The 20,453-nt window shown below is 46.9% G+C and overlaps 1 protein-coding gene across 1 annotated transcript in view; it reads left to right on the plus strand.

The window, feature by feature from the left end:
- Window positions 1-20,453, plus strand: part of TLL2 (tolloid like 2) — a 134,215-nt gene that overhangs the window by 86,622 nt on the left and 27,140 nt on the right. Inside the window, exons 6-10 of the mRNA XM_059899542.1 lie at window positions 1,623-1,801; window positions 2,722-2,827; window positions 10,060-10,184; window positions 12,785-12,900; window positions 18,052-18,154. Of these exons, the coding sequence (XP_059755525.1) occupies window positions 1,623-1,801; window positions 2,722-2,827; window positions 10,060-10,184; window positions 12,785-12,900; window positions 18,052-18,154 (629 nt within the window). The remainder of the gene's footprint in view (window positions 1-1,622; window positions 1,802-2,721; window positions 2,828-10,059; window positions 10,185-12,784; window positions 12,901-18,051; window positions 18,155-20,453) is intronic.

Raw genomic sequence — 20,453 nt, forward strand, 5'->3', positions numbered from 1 at the left:
ATGTGGGATCTTCCTGGACCAGGGCTCGAACCTGTGTCCCCTGAATTGGCAGGCAGACTCTTAACCACTGCACCACCAGGGAAACCCTACCTCACTTCTTATACCAAAAATTATTCTAGCTGGATCAAAGATATAAACATTTTGAAAAGAAAAAGAAAGAAAAGAAAAAGAAACAAAAATTTGAAAAGTATTAGAAGGAAGCAAGAGTGGATTTTACTTATAATCTTGGAATGCAGATGGCCTTTCTAAACAGGACATAAGAAAATAAAGACATTACATTAAAATTTTAAAATTTTATATGGCAAAACCAAAACAAAAACAACACAAAAAACAAAGTCAAATAAGAAATAACAAAGCAAGAAAAATATTTGTAACACATCTGATAGTCAAAGACTGATCCCATAATGTACAAAGAGTTCTTACAAATCAGTAATAAAAAGATGAGCAACCCCCCCAAAATTGGGGGAAGATGTGATCTCACAGTTCACAAGAAAAAAATATAAATGTCACATAACACATGAAAAACTATTCAACCTCAGTACAGTGAAATACCACTTTTCACCTATCTAATTGACAAAGATAGTTTGGCAAAACCAGTGCTGGTGCAGTTGTGGGGAAATAGGGCTTTTTAATATACTATTAGTGGGCATATAAAGAGACACAACATTTTGGGATTGCAATTTGATAGTATCTGTCAAAATATCAAACGCACATACTCTTTTTTCCTTTAATTCCACTGCTAGGAATTTACCCTACCACAAACAAGAAAGACCCAAATGGTTTCTTTGTTTTGCATTTTGTTGTTTGTCTCCCTCTCCCCTGAGGCTTTGTTTAAATAGCAAAAACTGGAGTCAGCCTAAATGTACATTAATAGGAGACTGATTAAATACATTTTAATACTATGTTGCTTTGAAAAAAATTAGATAAGTCTACATGTGCTGTTATAAGAAGATCTATAAATTAAGGAGGAAAAAAAGGCAAGATGAAGGACAATGTACATGGTGTATTTTGTAATTAAAAGAATATATGCACATAGATGTATTACATATTTTGGAATAACATTCAAGAAACTGTTAACAGTGGTTATCTTTGGAGCCTTAATACTTAAATCTTTTGTAACATGGGCATGTATTTTTTAAACGTTTTATAGAAGTTATTTGAGTGGTGGGATTATGGGCCATTTTAATTTATTTTTTATACTTTTCTATATTAGGAATAATGAATATATATTTTAAAAATTAACTGTGCCCAGAAGGGGAGTCATCTCTAAGGCTCCTCTGGTAATAGTATCAAGACTCATGCTTTACAGAAACCATTGTCTCCTCCTTGTCATCAGAGATGGTCCTGCGGAGATTCGGGGGTGGGGGAAGTTAGGTGCTTTTTTCCTGGAAGAGAGGCCATATCTTTCTTCAGATTCTCAAGGGGATCCATGACCACCATAAAGGTCAAGAACCATTTTTGGAGGGAATTTCTGTGTTGAGAGGGAAGTTAGACAATGAGATCATTTTCAGCTCTCAAGTCTGCGTTTCTTATAGACACACACACACCCCCTGCCAAGGGAGGGGTGTTAGACTCTTGCTATTCCCTGATCTGCTGACCTGGGTATTTCTGCAACTGTCCAGCTGTTGTTCCTATGTTGGGCGCCGAGGTGGAGGCCCGCAGGCCATATCCATTGGGAAAAACTGTGACAAGTTTGGGATTGTGGCGCACGAGCTGGGCCACGTGGTCGGGTTCTGGCATGAACACACCCGGCCAGACAGAGACCAGCACGTCACCATCATCAGAGAAAACATCCAGCCAGGTAAGGAGTCTGTATGGAGCCTGGAAGACACCGGTCAGGCAGGTGGCATCCGTGGGGTCAGGAAGGAGTAAAGAGAGGGGTGGCAGGGAGCAGACAACACTCGTTTGTAAGTATGGAGGCCTTTGTCACCAGCACTGTTCATCAGTGGCCCTTCCTGGGAGGTCATCTGCCAGAGCTTGTAGGAGAGAGCAGAAGTGAAATAACTTTCCATGTTGTAAAGGACAATGAAATCCAATTCCATTTCCTAACAGGAACAGAATCTACCAGAACACTGTTGCAGCATCAAAGCTGATAAGCCAAAATAAGAGTTCTCCTGGTTGCTTTTCTAAGACTCATTTTTGCTGATGTAGGCAGCATATTTTTTAAACTGAAATATAATTAAGATACAGTACACGTAAAAACAGTATTCCTGCCTATCCCAAGGCAGATAGTGTCTAGATTTCTTAAAAATACCTCCTCCTGTGAAACAGTTTTATACATAAATTCATAGTGAACATGAAAGTAGCTGGTTGAATAATATAGTTGCCTTAAAAATGCTTTCGAGAGCCTAAATTGTGAGTGGGGTTGAAGTTAACTGTTGGATTTGTTTTCTTTTGTTCTGTCAATAACAGATTAGAGATTTAAAAACAATTTTTTTTGAGCAATCAGACTGATAATTAACCTGTCTACTAACTGAGTTTAGGAGTTTTGAGTGGCGTGTTGGGAGGGGTGCTGTGTGGTGGGGTGCGACCACATAGTACTGTTCTGTTTCAAATTTCCAATCTGTTAAAAACAACAAGAGCCACCACCAAACCTGTCATTTGTCTGATTGGGCTAACAGAGCTCTCAGAAGTTGCTATGGGCCCTCCTTCTCCCTCCTGTGCCTCCTTTCAGGTGCCTGCCTTGGTTTTCAAAGGCCTTAACAGAGTGTTGTGTCACAGGTCAGGAGTATAATTTCTTAAAAATGGAAGCTGGGGAAGTGAGCTCTCTGGGAGAGATGTACGACTTTGACAGCATCATGCACTACGCCCGGAACACCTTCTCAAGGTCGGAATCTATGGTTATGCCTCGTCTGTGTTGTACTGTGCCTGCCGCAGGCTTGGGTCGGATTCCCGGAGGTCTGCGGAGAGCGGGTCTCTGCATGTCCCTAGCGCAGTTGGCGTGTCTGTCCTTGAAATACAGTGGCCTCTGGGCTGCAGTGAAATATAATCTAATCAGATTCCCGCTAATAAGACTGAATCCCATTGTGAAGCTGGTGTTTCATCATGCCCTCATGTCACAAGCAGCAAACTGGAAAAGGGAAATTATCAAGAGGTTAGCTGGGATAATAACTTAGAGGCTCTGTGTAAAATTTCCAGTGGCGGGGGCGGTATCTTCTAAAGTACGTCCTTGATGTAAGCACGGTGACGCTAACCAGTTCTCCTAGAAGCAGCGTGGTTTATTGGAACCTAGACTGTGTCAGAGCCGGGAGGGTGGTAAATCATGGGTTCATTTTGGAAGAAAATGAGGCTCCGGCCAGCTGGTGGGCACGCAGTTAGCTGGGGTTGGAGTGAGAACAAAACTCCAGGTCTCCTGCCTGCTGACTACGCATGATGGTAGCTGTTTTCCTCAAGCGTGGTCACGCCAGTTATTTACAGCTGGCATCAGCAGGATCTGTTTTGATGAGTTCGTGCTGTGCTGGACCCAGTGTTAAGTATTTTCTGTATTGCCCTTGCTTCTAGATCATATAAGTGTTTTGTATATAGAAGTTTTCCCCCGCTAGCCCCAGTTTTGTAGGTCTTTCCACTCTTGACTTAAAGGAGACACAGTGCGAGTATTCTCTCTTGGCATTTTTCCCTCAGTCTCTTCTTAAAACCAGCTTGTTTGCTTTTTATTTATTTAATCACTGAAAAAGATTTGAGGTGATTCGCAATATATACAAGAAAAAAAACTAGGTGAGAAAACTTGGGGTTGGGGGGAGGGAAATATAAGGGTAGATGGCTAAGTTGAAGCTTGGCATCAATTTGGTATTCAGAATATATGCCATAAAGTCATATACCCTTTGTTGGGGTTGGCAGAAAACCCTGCCCTGTGCTTCCTAGCAAGTCATAGCAAAGAGGGAAACAATCCATTTCATGAGTCTCTGTGTCCATAAAGATCAAAGGAAACCGTTAGGTCAGGAGACATAGTGCTCTTGGGAGTGGAAGGAAAACTATTTACCCAGGCTGCTTGGCTCTTGGGTACGGCTGCTGAAAGCATCCTGTTGATGAGGTCGTAGAACCGTGGGAGACATCCTCCAACCCTCAGCATCCCACGTTCCACGGGGGCACTGTGCTCTGGCCACACAGCTGAGTTAGTTAGGATGGCCATCCTGCACCCAGGCAGGGGCTCTCCAGAACTCTAATGGGAGGAGTTTGGCCAAAGTCAGCATCTTTGAGCAACTGGCATGGGAGTGACCTACGCTGTTTTCTTTACTCTTCTCCTGGCTCTTTATCAGAAGACACAGAAGGCAATGTGATGTGGTGACGAGACCACTGAACTGAGAGTCAAAGGCTGGATTCTAGCCCTCGTTCTCCCATGTACCTTGCTGTTGAAGGAGGTCCAGACAGTAATTAGGGGCAGCTGTGTGTAGGGTCAAATCGCCACCTCCCTGGGCTTCAGTTCCCTCATGAGAGAGTTGGACCAGATGTTCCTTGAGCCCCTTCCAGCTCGAACATTTCAGGTTGTAATTTCTTAACCTGAATGGGTGAGGGATTGACAGATATGATCACACTCATTGCCATATTGGAAATCCGAGGCTTCCTCTTCCACGCTGGGAAACTGAGACTTTGAGGGACCTACCCTGGGGGTGTGAGAGTCAGGATAAGTGGCCTCTCTGCGGATGTCAGAGGTGGGATGCTTGGGTGTGGAGGTGGGACTGATTCAGGTTTGGGAAATGGTGTAGGGAATAGCCAGCTCGCATCGCATCGGCCCCAGGGGTTGCAGGCGGCTAAGTAGAGCCAAAGTATTGATTTTTTCAGGGAATCAAGGTCAAGTTGGTCCAGGTGAGAAGCTTGTACCTTGGGTCTTGTTTTTATAGCTGCCCAAACTCTTCATATTGCTCTATACCTTATCTATCAATTATTCTTATAAATTTATTTATTAATATTTATCTGTTGCATTCTCCTCTCCCTCACTGGACTGAGATCTTTGAGAACAGAGACTATCGCATTCTCTTCTAATCCCCAGCACCCAACACAGCACCTGGCACAGAGTAGCTGTTCAATAAATATTTGTCAAATAAATAAATGAATGAATGAGTCGAAGGAGACAGGAGATCTGCAGTGCTGGGTACTAGGTGAGGGAAGAAATGTCCATCGTCTCATTGCAGTTCTTTCCACATGCAGTTACAGTGGTCACTTCATTAAGAAGAATCTACAAGTTTCTATTATGTAGGAAATTTTGGATAAATTACTACTAATGGGATGTAGAAACTGCATTGCCTTCTCCATGCCTGCGATGTGCCAGTAACTGTGCAAAACTCTGAAACCAGAGGCCGAGGCAAGAGTGCAGACAGACTATCTTCTGGCACCAACATTTCTTTTCTTGTCTTTAAAGAAAAAAAAATTCTTTTTTTTTTTTTCTGACTTCTAACCCATAATGCCATCCCTTTTGCCCCTCAGGAGATAACCATTTTAACACCGTTGTCAGCGTGAAGCATTTTATCAGCACAGACCAGTGGAAACCCATGGACCAAACCCATGAAATAACAGTTCCCCATCAAAAGTCCACCTAGAAGGGAGATTGGCAAGGGAGCAGCACATGGGTGTGATGCGTGGCTAGTTAGGAGAGGAGCAGCTTCCCTGAAGGTGTCAAAGGGCGGCAGACGTCCCCTTCTGCTACCATGATGTTATCTATTGCTGTACAACAATCTACCCCCAAACTTAACAGTTCATAAAAACTTATTTTTTATGACATTGTGGGTCATTCTGATTCGTTCTTCTCTGGTCTTGCCTGGGATTGCTCCCACAGCAATACTCGTTAAGACTCTTAAGACCCAGGCTTTAGAATGTGCATGACATCACCTCTGTCACATTCTGTTGGCCAGAGCAAGGCACAGGACCAGCCCAGATTCAAGTGATGAAGAAAGAGATTCTACCTCTTAATGAGAGGAGTTGCAACTTCGTGTTGCAGAGGGATATGGATGTTAGGATGCATGACTTGTTATTTTAACAATCCACTGCAGCTACCTTCACACCCCTGCCCCAGAGTTGAGAACGGTTTTGGCAAATCTGTTTTGTAGCATTGTCCCCTATGCCAATTTTCTGCATGGATTTTCAGAAAACTACTTTGTTCATTGGGGGCATTTATCAATGGAGTCTTTAACTGTGTACTTTTTGTAAGATTTTCCCTCTCCTGAGTTCCATGTCATTACTCTCGGTCACATATCCCCTGGAGCTGGCCTGCACATTGTCTTTGATTCTGTAAAAGAGCAGAAAATGGCCTATAGAACATTTGCTCATCTCAGAGGCAAGAGCTATTCCTGCTGATGGGAAACCCAATCTTCGTGTGTCTTTACGATTGAGCTGTCTCCTTCCAACTTTATTCCCTCTAGTTTATTGCAGTCCCTCCCTCCTCCCCATGGTTGGACCCGGGCTCTGGGGAGCGATGTCTCGGGAGGTTTTGTTGGGCAGGGGTCCAGGAGATGAGGAGACTGTTCTCTGGGACAGGGGCTTCTTTGTTTGGAGAACTCAGAGCTGACAGTTTTATTCCCTAAGGGCATCTGCCAAACCCTTTCTTAGTTTAGCAGAATGTCCATGCTAAGAGTGTCCTACATAAAAGGGGGGATGTAACTGCAGCGGTTTATATAGGGATGTCTCTTGTAGTAAACATCTTTCTTCCACAGCCCACCGCTGTGCTGGCGGCTCAGGGGCGTGCAGGGGAGGGAGTCTCAGCTCGCAGAGCTGTCCGAGTGTGAGCCCAGGTTGTTCCTCCTGCTTTGGTTTTAGAGGTTTCCAAGCTTCCTAACTCTACCATGTACCTAACAGACATTAAGACCTGTTTCTTGGGCGGTGGGAAACACTGGCTGGAGGGAGGCAGATGCTAGGAGGCAGGTTCCGGGCCTGCCTGCGTTCAGTTCAGGGCTGGCTTCCCATCACTAGCTTTGTACTCGGGTGAGTCCCTTAGGCTCCGCAGGCTTGGTTTTCTCACCTGTAGAGAGGACCCCTAATAACAACGGCACCTGCATAAACATCTAGGGTGTTTATGAGGATTAAATGAGATGGTGCATTTAAAGGGTCCAGGCAGGGCCTGGCACATAGGAAGGTCCTGTGAACGCACAGCGGGTGTGAGCACACACTCTCCACGCAGCAGGCTGCTGCCTGAGCTGCCTACACTGTGTGGGCTTCCGCATGGTCATTTAGCCTGAGTTGCCAAGAGATTGTACTGAGCCTTGCATTTCATGCAGCAAAATGTCTTTCTCCAGGAGAATCAAGAAAACGGTTACAAGTGAACACATTTTATGTTAGGGCAGAAGTACCCATTTTTAAGATTCACATGTGATTGAATTTAGAATTTTATGTAGAGTTATCACTTGTGGTTTCAAACTTGGTGAGGTCACTGAGGGAGACCAAAGATTCCACAAAAGTTTCTCTAAAGGACCCAGAGATGAGGCTATGGGAATTAGAGAGAGACAGGCCAGGTGGTTAAATGTTGGGGAGAGTGGTGCTGAAAAAGACATCGGCAGGCAATCTAGGCTCTGGTGTGCTAATATAGGAAAGAAAATGAGCTTGAGATCTGATTTAGGGGAAAAGTATATACACAAACAAAAAGGAGGAACTAGGGATAATATATATTTTCCAAGGTAGTGCAGAATTTAGGGAAAAGGAAATGTTTGAGAGAGAAAGAGAAGAAAAAGGAAAGAGCAGCTAATAACTAGGTAACAAGCATGTTTGCATTTCCTTTTGAGTATAAATAATTATTTTGCAAAATCTTTTGATGCCAGTGTCCTATCTTGGCTGCGTAACTTAATTCAAGAAGCATTTTTTGAGTCGGCTATGCTTTGGTCCCTGAGGGCATAGAGACGAAGGACCCAGTCTCTCTGCTGAAGAAACTTATTGTTTAGCAGAAAAGACAATTATCATCACCCCAAAAAAGACAATACAGTATGATAAGAAGAATCATATTGTATTAGGTGAATAAGGCCCAGAGGAAAGAGTGGTTCACTCAGGATGGGAGGGATAGAAAGGGCTTGGGAAGACTTTTAAGAGGGAAAGCCATCTGATGGGGTTTTGGAGAATGGACAGGAGTTTGGTAGTGGTCAAGAAGATGGGGGATGGGCAGCCTTAGCAGAGGACAGCTTGTTTAAGGGCATTTTCGGGGCTAGCAGGAGTACTAGCTTGCTTATGATAACGAGTGAGGTGGAGGTGTCAGGAGAGAAAGGCAGAAGCCAGTGAGCCACAGGCCTGGAGATACAGGTGGTGATCGGAAGTCGGCGAAGGCCCGTAAGCAGAGCGGGCACATGCCTGTCCTTACATTTCAGGATGATCACGTTGCGGCATTGTGGAGGGTAGAGCAGAGGTGGCAGAGTCTACAGGGGGGAGGCCAGTTGAGAAGCTACTGGAAAGAGAGTTCAGGAAGGAGATGCTGATCGCTAAACCAGTGGTCTGGAATGAGGAGGAAGGCATAGATTCAAGGGCTGTACAGAGGGTGCCATGGACAGGCCCTGGTTCCCGGTTTTGACAAGGGAGTGGGAGGAAGAAGACAGAGCCAAGGGCACATTCAGATTCAGTCTCAGGAGACAGGTTCATGGAAGGAGCAGGAGAACGGAATGCATTAGGTTTTGAATGAGTTGGATATAAGAGCTCTATAGGACAGTGCGGTGGAGGGGTCACCAGACTTCTGTCTTAGCAGGTGGTTCTAGAGCTGGAATCAGAGAATTAGCTGTCAGCCTGTAAGTGTCAGTTAAAACCCAGGGAAGCAAGTGGAGCAAGAGAGAGGAGAGAAGAGGGAGAGGGCAGAACCCTAGGGATGGCACTCCTGGGAAGCAGAAGAAGGAGATCCTAACTTACGGCTCAGAGAGAGCAGTGCCTGGGAACCAGGGAGAAGAGAGTCCAAGAGAGGAGGGGCCAGCAAAGGGGCGGTGCTGCAGAGAGGGCAGGTGAGCATTGGCAAGGGTCCATCTGACTTGCCAGTTGGTCGGGGACTGGGGACCATTGCTGGCGTGGTCAGATCGCAGTTGGATTGAGGAGTGAAGGAGAGGCAGGCAGCCAGACAGAGAATGGAGACAATTCTTTCCAGAAACTTGGTTAAGAAGGGACAGAAAGGAATAGGGTGGTAACCGGAGAAGGTGTCGTTTCAAGGGAAGGCCCTACCCTCCAGGAGAGGTCCCAGGCTGGGGGTCTGGAAGCAGAGTGGGAGGATCAGGCAGGGGGTAAACCACACCCACCAAATGGAGGTGTGAATAGAGCCAGTACCCAGCCAGGCATCCTGGTGGACATTTGTCTGCTTTGCTCCTTTTAGGTTTCGCTCCCATTGGAGCAGAATGAGATGTGAAAGTTAGAAGGGGCTGCCACGACCATCTAGGCCAATCTCTTACTGTTCAGAGGGGTGAACTGAGGCTCAGGGAGGGAAGGGACTTGTCCGAGGCAAGTGAGGCCTTACAGGTGGCAGTGAGGCCTTACACAGAAATCTCTAGGCCAGAGCTCTCTTGACTACCTCCTGTTCTTTGCATTCATCCCGTTTTCCATCTGATTATCCCTCTTGCCAGCAAGGCCCCCAAACTCTGAACTGCTTTATTCACCAACTCATCAACCAGCGCTTGCTGACCAGCCCCTGAGAACCTCACACTGTACTGGTTCCCAAGCTTTCTCTGGAGCCTCTCCAAGACTTAGCCATGTTGGGAGCTGCCCATCGCACAACTCCAGAGGGCGCCACTCACACAGTTGTCTCTCTGAATGGTGCTCCCTGCAGCTGTGCAGTGGGGGGCCCTGGGGCCTGGACCTGTCAGGGCCTTTGTGGAGATGCTTGGTACACTTCAGTAAGGATGCCCTCAGGGCCACTGGGCTAGGGCATATTTTTAAACTTGGCAGAGTCATTTTCCCATTGGAAAGGGAGCCGGCAGCTGAAGAAATGGAATGCTAACATGCCAGCACAAGGGGAGGCAACGTCATGAGTCATGTCAGCCTGGGGCGAGCAGGCCAGGGGGTAGGAATGTTCATGGGGTTGTGGGCAAGGAAATGAAGACTCTAAATCCCCACACGGACAGGTTGACAGCCTTGACTTTTCGTTCTCCTTTCTCGCTCTCTCGTTTCTTCCTGTAGAGGAGTTTTCTTAGACACCATCCTCCCCCGTCGAGACGACAATGGCATCAGGCCAACCATCGGCCAGCGTGTGCGGCTCAGTCAGGGAGACATAGCTCAAGCCAGGAAGCTGTACAAATGCCCAGGTAACTGTGACTCGCAGGGGTTCCAGGGCCTCCATAGCACCACGGAGACAACTCAACCACCACGGGCAAACATCCCTGGGGCTGGGAAGACACCTTGGGGGACACGAAGAGTCTCCCCCTTGGCAGTTGTCATTCCTGGTGTGCTGAGGTGCTGGACAGTGCAGAAAGCCGAGCGGTGGAGTGACTGCAGGTGGTGAAGCAAATAATAGGTCTTAGAGCCCACAGCTTAACTTGTGGGAAGCTTTGGAATTCTCCAGCAAAGCCCTGACGTTCAGAAGAGGAAGAAGGCGTAGTGGAGCGGTAGTGAACAGGAGTCCAATGCGGTGTGCCTCCCATAAGGGTAAAAGCACTCTCCTTTCTATGGGAGTAGGGCATGTGGGTTTGGTAAAACAAGAACCCCAGGTTTTGCAGAAAGGCAAAGAATGAAGGAGAATGTTTTTGAAAGGGTAGAAGCCAGCTTCCCAAACACTGGAAGGCAGAGGGCATCTCAGTGCTGTAAATGAGATCATTTCTATGGTCTTGGGCTCTCCTAGCCATCCAGGGTGCTAGTCAGTGGCCAGTATTCTGCCATTGGAGACGGGACGGTACACTGGATCCAAGCAGATGTCTGCTTCTCTGCCAGTTCAAGACCCCCCGCCCCTTGACTTTGCCCTCTTTGCTTCCATCTCACTGGCTTCAGCATTGTCACCCCCGCCCCTCTTGCCTCCCAGGGGGAGCTCACGTTGGCCCCTTTAAGCTGCTGAGCTTCAGTGTAAAGCGCTTCTTTACAGCAGCCAAGTTTTTACCAGTGATGGGAGAGAAGGCGATTTGGTGGTTTGGGGGGGAAGAAGGAAACTCCATTACCAAAAGGTCCAGCAACCTTTTCCAAACTCCCAGACCAAGCACGTGGTTTGATCATGGGACAGAATATTTGAAATAGGGGCCATCTTAGAAAATTGGACTATCAGCTTTTTTTCAAACGACACTGCCGGCAGGACACACTCACTCACAAAGCGACAACCATACTCGACCCCTAAAGGACTGCAGTGCTGGCACTGCTTCCTTCCAGGCCGCGGTTCTGGGAGACCCCCCCGACCATCTGTGTCCTGCACCTGCACAGAAAAGGTCTCTGGCTGCCCCAGCTCGTGTGCAAAGGACGGGGTGCTCAAAGGACCGTGTGGGACTGCTCCATCATGACACTCTGGGAAATAAGTCCATCCAGCTATTAGTCATCTGGGGGCATGTTAGGGCTGAAATACAGGATACACGTATCATATAACCTTGCTGAATTGAAAGAGAAACCTTATAGCGTTCCCTGGGAAATGCCATAGTATTTATTTAGTTATAATGTATATGCTTCTTACTTCCCAAAAGGATTGGAAGCAGCTGGTAAATACCATGGAGCCATACAGTAATGTATATGTTCTTGTAGAATGTTGATGATTATTCTAAAATAATTTCCATGGAACCCTCGGGGGTGTTCACTGCTGGGCATAATCCTCATGATGCCTGGCAGTTGTTCGGTAACGTGATATTGAAGCCCCGATATCCAGGATTTCCTGAGGCCGATATGGGCCGTTCTCCAGCTCTTCCTTCCTGCAGCTCCAAAAACTGCATCTTCAAATAGTTTCAAGTAGTAACTGAAAGCAAAGGTGTTGCCGCGCAGAGGCTGAATTGCATGTAGGAAAAGAAGTGTAAGGAAGCGTGTTTCCCGCACTTTGGAGGTGGCCCCATGAAGGGAGGGGCACGCAGCAAACCAATGTACCCGTCTTTGGGGTCTGAATCCCTAGAGATGAGAGGATACAAAAGCTGCAGCTTCCAGGCTTACGCATAGAGATACCTTTTCTTTTGAGGACAAATTAGGGGAAATATTTTTCACATACATAGGACTAGGTTCTAGACTCCAGGCAACCCTCAAAACATTCAAGGGCAGAATAGCCTACTCTAGAATATTCCAGCTTCCTGTGCTTCTGGTCATTTTCCTCTGTCTTCTTGACTATTCCGTAGCTCTTTCAGAGGTGGGTAGCAGAAAAAGAAGAGACAAGGTTCCAACTAACAGCTGAAATAAATTTCAAAGCATTTTCTTTTTGCTCCATGTGCTTGCACTTTTGTATTCTCTCTGCCACAGATGTTATTAGCAGTAATTATAACGGCTGCTATGTAGGGGGGAGCTCACAGTGTGCTGAGCGCTGCACTGAGCCACTTCACGTAATGCAGATGGTTTCATTAACCCTCTAGGTAGGTCCCACCCATTTCACAGAAAAGAAAACTGAGGCCCAGCAAGGCTGGGACATTTGCCCACCACCAAATAGCTGGCTAGAGAGCTGAGATGCAAACCTCTAGGTTGCACTCAATCCTGAGAGCCTCAGAAGAAACCCCTGGGGTGTTACCCTTTGGCCCCCCCCAGGCCCGATTTTTACTTTTATTGACATTTATTTGCTTTTATTTTATTGACATTTTGCCAGAAAAATGTCAATCTGCCTGACATGCTTTTTGCCAAGGTCTTCTGAGAGCTTTGGCTGGTAAAGGGGTGAATTTGCTCAGCAGCCCTGTCCAGGGGGCTGCATGGGTGGGGAGTGTGTGCACATGCCCGGATCACACGTTTTGTTTTGCTTGTGCAGCGTGTGGGGAGACCCTGCAGGACACGACAGGAAACTTTTCCGCACCCGGTTTCCCGAATGGCTACCCTTCTTATTCCCACTGTGTCTGGAGGATATCGGTCACTCCAGGGGAAAAGGTAGGTATGAAACCACCTCAGGAAATGACAGCGCATTCTTTGAGTTGGGTGAGGCATGAGGGACTAGTATTATTATTAATAGTAATAATAATAGCTGTTACGTTATGAGCACCTACTATGTGCCAGTCACCGGGCAAGCTTGCTTAACGTTCATGATTTCTGGACTTTCCCACCAGCCTCCCCCATACAAATGGAGGCCTATGTACTAAATGTCTGCAGGGGTTATAAATCAAGCTCACAGTATGTAAAACAAAGTAGGTGCCACCCTCCTACCTTGATGAATACACCATCAGGATGCCCTGGAAGGCGAGGATCCAATTTAGAGTTTCTTGACACCTCGGAGTGCTGTTCTGGAAGGTGGCACTACAGGGAGAGCTAGCCCGCACCCACGGCTGGCCCCTCTTCCTCTTCCCAGCCCCAGCTCCATCTAGGAGCACCCAAGGCAACCCCCAGCCCACAATCCCAAGCACCCTCCACTCCTACCTTGCAAACGGCTGTTCCTTGGCTCCCTCTCCAGTGGAGGTGGACTGGCCAGGTGTGCTGTCCACCCTCGGGAGGATGGATCCAGGGCAGAGGTCCTTGTACACCTGGAAGTGGCCTCAGGGCTATTTGGGCAGGGAATTCCAAGGTCCTGGGCTCCTGAGGTGCAGTCTAGGAGCTGGGAAAACTCTGTATAGGCACATTCCTTTGGTTCTGAAGATTCCATGACCCTCTAAACTTGAGCCCAGGTCAGGGGCCTCTTTTGCCCTGGTCCAAGGGTGGTATATTCTTAACCCTTCTGCAGGGTTCATCTCCTTATATCCATTATTTGAACAAGGAATCCGAGGCCCAGACATTTTAAAAATTGCCCACATTCAGAGGAAGATATAGAACTGGGAACTGGGGCTTCTGCACCTCGAAGCTTGTATTTTTCCCTACACTTCACTACAAACCCAAGGGTTCTTCATGTTGTCCCAACCTAGATGCAGCTACTTTTGCATCTCTGCCCCTTGGGTCTAGCTCCCTGCGGTCATACCTGTCGTGGCTTGTCTCACAGTATTGTGACTGCTGGCTATTTGGCCGTCCCCTTTCTAGACCCAAAGCTCACTGAGTACAGACATGGTTCACCTCAGCACCCAACACAGCCCATGGCACAGAGTCATACAATAAGTATTACTTGTTGAATGGATGTGTAGGTGGATGAGCGACTGAATGGAAAACTTACAGGTGGGCGTGCAGTGGGAGGTGTTGGATTTTCAGGTGCCTGTAGCCAATCTTCAGATATTCCTAACTCATCACTATAAAAAAAAGTCCACTTAAATGTTAAGTTAAATATACTGTGATAACTAGAGGGAAACAATGGCTTAGACCATTGTGAGCATTTTCTACAGGCTGGGCGCTATTCTCAGCATATCATATGGAATCTCATTTAATCCTCACAACAGCTTCATGTGATTGGCACTATTACCACACTCACTTTGCAGTTAAGGAAATGGACTCGCCTGAGGCTACTCAGTTTGTTGTATTGGGATTTGACCCCAGGCAATTTGACTCTGAGAGCCTGAATGCTTAACTATCATCCTAAATTATTCCACAAAGGGGACAGGCTGATAGACACTTGAACATGCATTCATACACACAGACTCACATGCACACATACACACACACACACACACACACACGCACACACACAACAGCCACACGCACACATCCTTCCTCTGGCTCTAAGCATTTATGACCATGTGGTTGTCATCGTGAGCCTGAGAAACTTCAGACCTGTCTGCCTCGGGCAGATGAGGTCCCTGTGCCTGCAGGAGGCGTCCATGGGAGGGAAGAAGGAGGAGGAGGAGGAAGGGATCTGGCAATCCCTAAATTGTTGAATTGCCCTGAATAGCAGAGGCTCTCTGATATGTTTGAACTGCATGAGATTCACCAAGCCTTAATTATTATTGCTGACTGGGGGCAGGGAGAATATAACATTGAAATTCCAGTACCAATTATTTCAACTTCTGCTTCACCCAGGCTTCCCCAGAGCTGCTGGTCATCAGCAAACTTGATTGATTTGAGTTTCACCTCTTGTTCATCACCTCTTCCCCTATGGTCTTTATGGTTCACTAACATACTTAAATAATTAGCCTGAATAATTATCCGTTCATTCAGATCGTGAACGTGTTACCAAGGAAGTTGTAATAACATTTCCTTTCTGAAATTTTAAAAAGCAAAGGCTAAAGAATTATATTGCAACCAGTTAGCAAGGATTACTGAGCCCGTCCACCTGAATTCTAGCACCGTGGGAGAGATGAAAGAAATCTAAGGTACAAACCCTGTCTTCAAGAGACTTAGAGTTTAGTTGGGGTCCTCCCTTCACCCCTAGGGAGTCTGATTTAATTGAAGGAGGGACATTTGCTTGGCACTGTATCTTTTTAACTTCTGAGGTGATTCTAATCCACAAGCAGGTTGAAAGAAAAGTGACATCACACACACACACACACACACACACACACACACACACACACACTGCAACACAGGAGGTAAGCTGGCCAGTTATTTTCTGGTACTGACTTCATTTCCTAGGAGATCACAGGGCTTTGTGGAAGACAGTGCTCCTTGTCCTAAGACCTGAACAAGGGAGCTGGTGGACACTCTCAAGACGGGCAGCCTGTGTGAAGAGCACTTCGTGTGTCCGGTTCATGGTGCATTAAGTGTACATTCAGTGTGGCTTGATTTTTTAAATCGCCATTCATCAAGTGTCTATTATGTGCCAGCCATAGCACTACACACGCCATATACAGTTTCTCGTGCAGTCCCCTCAACAACCCAACGGTGTGCATGTTTCTTTACAGATGAGGAAGCTAAAGGCCCAAGAGGACAAGTATTTTCCCAAGATTCCAGAGCCAGGAAGGGTAGAGCTGGGAGGAAATCCAGATCTGCCTGCCTCTAAAACGCCTGCTCTAGAATCACTCTAAGATAGAGAGGAAGGAGTTCCAAAGAGGGAAAGATCATGTCCATCTGGGAAATCAGGGAAGGACTCAAGGGGGAGGGAGGGGCCCCCTATCCAGGCATGGGAGGAACTTATTAGCACGGATATATCAGGATGCACCCGGAAATAAGGTCACATAGGATGGGTGCTGGAGGCTCTGGAAAGTAATCAGAGTTTAATTTATGAGACGAGGGCATAGGGAGCTGCTGAAGTTTTCTGAGCACAGGAGGGATCTGGTAAACGTGAGCTGTAAGTGTAAGATTGATCCAGAAGACCTAGTGTGCAGAATGGACGGGGGCACAGCAGGGAGGGGTTCCAGAATCATCTCAGCAGAAACAACGCAGGCAGGACTGTTGAAGGGGCAGCGAGACTGACCTGGAGCGGGAACTCAGACATCTCAAAGGAAGAAAGTCCGTCAGCACTGGGATAAACAATAGAGGCCAAGGAGAGCTAACCCCAAGGTACAGCACCTCAGTGATTGGGGCGAGGGTGTCACCTACAGACAGGGAAGCTGGGAGGGCAATGCTTTCTTTTGAGGTGTCCTTACAGTTAATGGGGAGCGGGGAGGACGGGAGCCAGCCGAGGAGAGAGAACTGTGGACAGAGTGTGGTGGAAACCAGAGAGGAGAGGTTCAAAGCAGAGGGGCCAGAGAACAAGGACAAAGAACTAAGTCCTTTCGATGTGGCCGGGGGGGCACTGCAAACTTTGACCCGCAGCCCTCCAGCCTAAGGGGTTTACTTAGAGACAGTGGGACCCGGGGCCGTAAGAATAGAAAAGAAAGTGGCCAGCGGAGGGAGGAGAGTGAAGATGCTAGAAAAAGATGAACTGTCCGATAGCAAGGTCCCCCCGAGTGGGAAAAGCCATAGATAGGGTCAGATGTGCAGGAGCTGGGGCAGGGCGCTTCAGGGGACTCTGGAGAGCGAAAGAGCTGAGAGACGGCGGGCAAGGTACACGCCGAGGACGGGCAGGGAGCCCACCTGGGAGCTGCAGCCAGACAATCCCGGGCTCCTTGCATGGTGGGGCTTGCAGGGAGGTGAAGGGAGAGGGCAAACCTGACCTCGGTCTGGGCCGTCTGAGTTGGAAGGGGTGCAGCACCTGTGTGCCAAGTCTGTAGGGCCACCCCACCCCCTCCACTGCTTGTGGGCAGGGGCACCACTGAATGGCCTCAACTGTGTCCCGAGGGACTGGAAACCTTCCTTCCCAGTCCCCCTGAACCCACCTCCCCAGCCTTCACTCCTTCTCCTCACCTCTTCTGCCCCCTCATTCCAGACACGCGCACAACGACCCTGCTGGATGCACAGTGGGGCTCCCCAGACATCTCCTTGCTCTGCTTGTGTCAGTCCCTTGCATCAAAATTCTGTCTGGCCCTCCTTCTCTGGCCCCTGGACCCCTATTCTCCTTAGGTTAAATGCCACCTCCTCCGAGAAGCCTTCTCCAGATTCTCCCGGGCAGAATCTAGTTCTCCTTCCTTGGGGCTCCAGAATGCCTTTCTGTCCATCCCTTTCTTCTCAGCATTTATTCCATAGTGTTCTAATTGGCTTGGCACATCTGCCCTTCCCTCATTCTCTGAGCTCCTTAAAGGCAAGTACTCTGTCTTACTGATCTTTCTGTCTTGACTGGCCAACACAGACTGGCACACAGTAGGTGGTCAACTAACAATGGTGGAATGAATGAATAAATGAATGAACGGACTAACTGTAGGAAGGCTATTAGACACACCACACGTCAGAAGAGTGAGGTCATGGCCAGGGGAACACTGATCACAGAGGTGCTCGGATGCACTCGGGCTCACCCCAAACCCTTTGGAATGACTGATGATGTTTTAAGATCTTTTCGTATCTCTAAACTCCATTGACCTCTTACCTCCTTCCAAATCCCCAGTCTCAACGCATCCCGACCAGTCTTTTTAATGCATCTTGCTTTCTATAAACCACCAAGTGACTTCAAAAGCCCAAGTTATTCCCAAGACAGAACCAAAGAACCCATCTCCTCTGTTTATTCCCCATCCTGTTTAAGGTTTATTATTGAATGTCATGAGGTTTCCTGTGAATGTGCCTTTGAGAGGACACTCCTACTGTGGTCTGAGAGCTCTGTATGCTAAAGGGTAACGTGAGAACACCGCTATGCCAGACGTATCTTCAAAACCCCTCAGGCTTGGCTGCCAAAACTCACTTTACGGTAACTCTTTGCAGATCGTCTTAAACTTCACATCCATGGATTTGTTTAAAAGCCGCCTGTGCTGGTACGACTACGTGGAGGTCCGGGATGGTTATTGGAGAAAAGCCCCCCTGTTGGGTGAGTTGACTTCAGAAAGCCTTAAGAGAGGAGTGCTCAGATGCTCTCTGCGATGCTGTTAATATTTGGAAGGGTCCATCCCGCCAGTCACAGGAAGCTCTCACGGGTCGGTGTCATTGTAAAACTCTGAACACTCCATTTGGCCGCACATGTTAAAAGCTTTTAAAACTGCGAATACTCTTTGACCCAGCCGTTCCACTTCTTAGAATTTATCCTAGGGAACTAATTAAGGAAGTGTGCAAAGCTCTTGCTACAGGGATGTTCAGTGAAGCAGGAAACGTTGAAAACAATTTAAATATTCAACAGTAGGGGTTAGATGTATAAATTATAATACATCTTTTCAATGGAAAACTATCCAGCCATTAAAAATAAAGTTGGAGGGGACTATTTATTGATACAGAAAGATGTTCATTGTACATTGCTACACAAAAGGTGTTGCAAAATAGGATATGCAGTAGGATTCCATTTTAACAAAAATACACTTGTATATCGATGCAGGCGTTGCAAAACCAGATGCGTTCGGGTATAAGGTGTAAATGAGTGAGATGGGGCTGGTATAATAAAGTAAGAAGTGGCAGGGAGTGTGACAAACTGAACAGTAAATATCCTGACTCAAATTACCCAAAACAAAGTTACTGAAAACATTGTGCAGCCCGGATTTGACTGGAAGAAACCATTTTGTGATCTACAATATATATATTAAGTAAAACAAGAAATATAAATAAATAACACACAGTGGTTATTTCAGGATGATGGAGTATTTTTTAAAATTTATTCTGTTGTTTTTGTTCTTGGTTTAGCTACATTTTCTAATTTCTCTATGATGAACATGTATTTATTTGGGGAGATGAACAGTGCTTGAACTCATCCATGAAAAGGCAGGTGGACCTTTGAGTGAGAGAAGGTGGGCAGGTGGCATAAAGAGAAAAGTCAGTTCACTCAGGATTGGTCACCAGAGGCAGATCTCTCAGGGTGACCAGGGAAGATTAACGTCATATAGAGGACCAATGGCATCAGTGTTAGGACAATGGACATGGGGACTCGTTTGGCCCAGAAATGTCCACCATGGTGGAGCCAGAATGAGAAGCAGAGTCATAAGGAGCCAGATGGGAGGGTGTCCGCTGAGAGTGAGTTGTCCTCATTTTTAGAGTGCTATTCAGGGTGGGCTTCTGAGTTGGACCAGCCTAAATTCACAGTGCAGACTTTGTCCCTGGCATATCTTCACGTAGGCAGAAAAGCCATACTTGTTATGCTTCGAATGACTGGCCTGAGTGTGAGCTGCTATTAGGACAACTGACCAAATATGGAGGCCGGAAAAAAGGGAGAGAGCTAAGGTGGGGAGTTTCACTGCCAGACTGAGCCCAACTTCATTTCAGATTCTGGGGTAGATCAGAAGAGACAGGGACAGAGGGTCTGGCTGAACCCAGGGGGGACCTGGCAGATACTAAGCTTCTGTATGGCCAAAGGGTCTCAGCCAGATCGGCTCCCACTGGGAAAGGCATACAAGCCCACTCAGTCCAGAGGGCCATGAGTTTAAATTCCTAAAGGTACAAATAGATAGGAATTTGTAAAGAAGTTTTGATGAGTGCCCTTGCACTCTGAGAAAGGAAGCATGGGGTGGGGGGCAACCTCATGGTTTGGTTTGTATACTTCTGGATTATTTGGCTCTTTTACAAGAATGCATTCAGATATTATTTTATAATTAATAAAACAAACTGTGTGGGAGGAGTTTCATGATAACATGGAATCTCAGGGACCTTAGAGTCACTTAATCACACACCTTCATGAGAAAACCACACTCCCCAAGTGCAAACCAACTCGCTAAGGCCACACAGCCTGCTGGTGGCTGAGATGTCTGGATGTCTAAGTTCTGGTCAGAACTTAGATGTCCAGCTGATGGGGCAAGGGGGCTGCTGAATCTAGAAGGGGCTCCCCATAGGACCGCCATGATTCGTTGTTTATCTGAAATTCAAATTTAACTGGGCTTCCTGTATTTTTGTTTGCTAAATCTGGCAACCCTATACCCCCCAGGGAATGTGATAGACTTAAAAAGCTCAGGAGGGGGAAGCTCTCTGTTCCTAAAGTTCCATGGAGAGGGCCAAGGCACGCTCCTGAAAATGGGCACAGGCAGAGGGATTTCCAGCTGTTCTTGAACTTGAAACAAGAATTTTCTCACTACAGATCCTGGGAACTCAGATTACACATTCATTGATTAGATGGAGGTTTTGCTGTTCGTCATTATCAATGATGGTTTTTTGTTTGGGCTTTTTTTGTTTTACTTATATTTTACACACTTTTG

Source organism: Balaenoptera ricei, chromosome 16 (genome assembly GCF_028023285.1).
Source record: "Balaenoptera ricei isolate mBalRic1 chromosome 16, mBalRic1.hap2, whole genome shotgun sequence".
NCBI classification, from domain to species: Eukaryota; Metazoa; Chordata; class Mammalia; order Artiodactyla; family Balaenopteridae; genus Balaenoptera; species Balaenoptera ricei.